The 3,814-nt window shown below is 65.2% G+C and overlaps 2 protein-coding genes across 2 annotated transcripts; both read right to left on the bottom strand.

Moving 5' to 3' along the window:
* Window positions 1-829: 829 nt before the first annotated feature.
* LOC119105310 (uncharacterized) lies at window positions 830-2,830 on the bottom strand. The gene is made up of 4 exons (XM_037228777.1): window positions 2,702-2,830; window positions 1,714-2,322; window positions 1,109-1,308; window positions 830-848 (listed from the first exon to the last, which is right to left on the bottom strand). Exons 2-4 carry the CDS (start codon window positions 2,296-2,298, stop codon window positions 830-832), a joined length of 804 nt encoding a protein of 267 aa, XP_037084672.1. The 5' UTR covers window positions 2,299-2,322; window positions 2,702-2,830.
* A 53-nt stretch (window positions 2,831-2,883) lies between these two features.
* Window positions 2,884-3,397, bottom strand: LOC119105309 (uncharacterized; the record flags this gene model as incomplete). Its single annotated transcript, XM_037228776.1, has 2 exons — window positions 2,884-2,911; window positions 3,006-3,397. Coding segments are annotated over 2 exons (420 nt in total), but the record flags the coding sequence as incomplete, so codon positions are not given.
* Between the last annotated feature and the right edge of the window lie 417 nt (window positions 3,398-3,814).

Genomic DNA, 3,814 nt, shown 5'->3' with positions numbered 1-3,814 from the left:
GACATAGCTGATATGCTACAAGACAGACGGCTTAGCGCCCACGCACGTTCTACAGTGGTGGTGCGTCGTTGGCACGGCAAAACGCCCTGAGCGCCATCTATAGATGACGCTCTCAACGTGGCACAACCTGCTAGCTCACTGAGGAGCGTCTGTAGATGGTGCGAGCTCTGTGCACACCGCACCGGCAACGCGGCAAGCACCAAACATTACACATTGCCGATGCCAGGACATGCTATCGATGTGTGGTTGGCAGAGCACAGGAGATTTACTGCACTTGACACGTGACTAGAGCAGCTTGCCATGGGTCCACAACAGTACGCGGTTAACTAGGAACTTCACAACCTCAGCTCTACACATGAGTGACGTTTAAACAGTCCACAGCTATCAGGAAAAAAACCATCGGAACAACGGAGGCTTGCGAGGGGCGAAATCAGCGCGCAGGCTGGAGGAGAGTCCCAGTAAAAATGCTAGTTAGCCTTATGATGCGTCCACGGTCATAGCAACCGCGCCGTTTGTCTTTCTATTGAACAGATGCACTGATCGAAATGGCTTCGATGCGTACCAGGCCGGACCAAATTAACGCCCCAAACCCAAAGAGCCATGTCTGCATGCCTGCAAGACTCAAATTAAGAACGTAAATGGTCAAAGACGCCTACCTACGAGAACAAACGATGAGGTGAAAAAATACGTCACCATGTGCCGCCCAGCACTTCGTACAACATGGCTACTCGCACAGAAATACCCGTTGACGCCACAATACCTGCGATGCTCTACTGCAGCAACAGGGCGGCCGTAGGCCACCATCAAAACCAGCCGCTCTCCAGCCGGCTCAGAGCGTGATCACGTCTCTGTGGCGGGAGCCTGGCGTCCAAACGCGGGGCACAACCTCATTCACCGATCTGCCCACGATATCTGAGGTATTGGGCACCGCTTTGACAATAACTATACATAAGCCTCGACGTTTTGTACAAAAGTCGGCACATGGGTCGCGGCCGCCAGAGGCATTGTCGCCGCCGCTTTACCCGCCGCCAGGGGCGCTGGCGTCGCTTCGCAGCGGTTGCCGCTCGGGCGCGGTGAGACACTCCTCGCGCGCAACATCCCTGCCCGCTTGCAGAGTTTATTGCGCAGCAGCACACCCTTCAGTTTCTGCTTGCGCGACTGCTTGCGCGGGCGGGGCGCGGGCGGACTGAGCGGTCCGCAGGCGGCGCGCCCCTGCGCCTGCGGACAGTCGGCGTGCTGACGGCGGCAGAGCTTCTTCTTGGGCCGGCCGTCGGGCGGCGTGCGCGGGCCGCACAGCTGCAGCCACGCCTGCACGTACTCGCGGCCGGTCAGGTCGGGCGGCAGCAGCCACGAGATGGGCGCCACGGCCGAGCGCGGCGGCCACGTGGTGTACGTGGAGCAGGACGGCGCCGACGAGCTCACCGACGCGCGCTCCGACGCCTCCGAGTCAGACGGGTAATCGGTGGTGGAGGCGGTCGAGGCGGGCGCGCAGTGCACGTGCGCCGTGGCGGCCGGCGCGCGGCCGCAGGCCGTCAGCAGAGGGTCGTGCGCGCGCAGGCAGCCGGCGCAGAGGACGCGGAACGGGCGGCCGGCGGCAGCCGCGTGACAGCCGGCCGGGTGGCGTGGCTCCAGCACGTGCAGGCGCGGCTGCCGGTCGAAGAGCCGGCAGTGGCAGGCGACACCGGCAGCGCACACGTGCGACGCCCGCCGCGCCGGCGTCTTCTCCCACGGCGCGCGCTTGGGCGTGCTGGTGACGCAGTGCGCCAGCACAGCGCGCGACGCCGAGCTGGCCGTGTCGGAGCGCGGGGAGCGGGGTCGCGCGCGGCTCACGTGCAGCACCAGCGGCTCGGCGTGCGTCGCCTCGGCGTCGCACAGCGTGTTGGTGTTGCGCGAGTTGGCCGAGTGGTTGTCGGTGGAGCGGTCGGAGCGCGACAGCACCGGGAACGCCGTATAGAGGTTGCCGACGCGGCGCCGCCGCTCGGCCGCCGCCTCTTCCTCCTCCTCCAGCTTGTAGTCGACGTATGAGTCGGCCGCGCACGGCTGTGCCTTCTCTCCAGCGTGCACGGCCAGCACGTCATCGGCCGGCGCCGCCAGCGCCGCCTCCGCCGAGTAGCAGTAGAGCATCACCAGGATGACGGCGCCGACGGAGAACGTGGCGGCGGCGCCTGTCACCGTCGCCAGCTTGGTGTGCGGGATGTGCGACGAGAACGCCACCCACAGCCCCAGCAGCACGGCGTTCTCGACGCCGATGAGCAGGTAGTAGGCGGCGGCCGCTCGCGGGCGCGCGCACACAGTCATCGCGCTGCCAGAGTCGCGGTTCACCTGCGGCGCAGGCGCGGTGAGTCGGGCGCAGCAGGGACACACGAGCCAAAATATGCGCAGTGCTATCCTCCAGCGCTTGTAGCATAAACTTTATGTATTTGAGGTGCTATCTTTTCTTATCACTGGCATTATCGTCTTGTTTAATTTTACTTTGAGGCTCAACAAGGAACGAGAGATGAAATGGTCGTCGGGCAGAACTATTACGAGCAAACGCCCAGTGGTGTGACCGGGATTATATTACGCGTGGCTTGCTTGCATGGGAATATCTACTACAGCAACATTACACGTGAATGCAAATGCGTGCATATTTATACTAGCACAAAGGTGAACCCCAAGCACAGCATCAGCTACGAGAGCAGAGCGGGGCGCGCTGCCGTACCTGCCAGTCGAAGATAAGCAGATAGGCGAGGAAGGCCACCCTGACGGCCTTGGTGTGGAGCGAGCGCTGCTCGGCCACTAGGTACTGCTGCGCCGCCAGCCAGACAGCGGCCAGCGCCCAGTGCGCGGCCACCACGCCGGCGGCGCACGCCAGCCAGAGGCTCGCGAACGTGGCGAGCGCTGTCAGCCGCGCCCACAGCAGGCACAGCGCCTGCACGGCGACGAGCAGGCGGCTCCATGCGTCGTCGGCGCCGGTCCAGTCGGCGGCGGCGCCGCGCGGCACCGCCAGCGGGCTGTCGGCCGGCTCGGGCAGCGTCGGCAGGCTGAGCGTGCTGCCACGCTCGCCGGCCGCACCGCCGCCGTTGGCGCGCGAGAACACCGAGCTAGCCAGCACTATGGTCGTGACGCCGCTGCCCAGCAGCGCCACCACCGGCGCCGCCGGGAACAGCCCGATGCTGCCGCTGAGGTAGCTGACGTACATCTGCGTCAGGCACACGGGCAGCGTCTGCGCGTGCACTAGCAGGTGGCGTAGGGTGGCGAACTCGCGCACGTCGCGCGCGTCGAACGCTAGCAGCAGCTTGCAGGCGCGCCAGAGCAGCGCGCCGCCCAGCGCGTGCAGCAGGTAACAGAGAAGCCGGCCGGCCCAGCGGTCGCCGAAGCGCAGCTGGCGGTGCACCCAGACGAGGCTGGCGGCGCCGACCAGCAGCTGGGCGGCGAGCAGCAGCGCCAGCAGCGCCATCAGCTGCGGCCGCCGCTGCTGGCGCCACAGGTCGGTCGTCAGCCAGGCGGTCAGCGCCAGCTCCAGCAGGTGGCACGCCAGGAGGACGGCGGCCGTCTGACGCAGCCGCCGCCGCTCACTCGCGTCCTTCGACATGGCGCGCCGCGCTCACTCACGGCATCCGGTCAGCGGGCTCTGCGGGGAAGGAGGCGGCCGGTCAATCACCGACGCGGCTCCTAAGCGCAGAGCTCTACCTTCCGGTCCTCCGGCGGAGAGAAACGGCACTGCTGTAAGACGGGGGAGGTAATGAGAAATGTGAGACGCAGTAGTTAATCTGATCCATGTAACACCGTCATTCATCATCGATGTGGTCCCGTTCACAGAGCTGACGGCCTA

This window comes from Pollicipes pollicipes, unplaced genomic scaffold, assembly GCF_011947565.3.
Source record: "Pollicipes pollicipes isolate AB1234 unplaced genomic scaffold, Ppol_2.1 Scaffold_6138;HRSCAF=7277_pilon_pilon_pilon, whole genome shotgun sequence".
NCBI classification, from domain to species: Eukaryota; Metazoa; Arthropoda; class Thecostraca; order Pollicipedomorpha; family Pollicipedidae; genus Pollicipes; species Pollicipes pollicipes.
This window is presented reverse-complemented; position numbering and strand designations above follow the sequence as displayed.

Coding starts and splice junctions, on each gene's coding strand:
- LOC119105310 (XM_037228777.1), bottom strand. CDS start 2,298: ATGACTGTGTGCGCGCGCCCGCGAGCGGCCGCCGCCTACTACCTGCTC. Junction 1,309..1,713: donor CGCCGTGGGAGAAGACGCCG/GCGCGGCGGGCG, acceptor GAGTACGTGCAG/GCGTGGCTGCAGCTGTGCGG.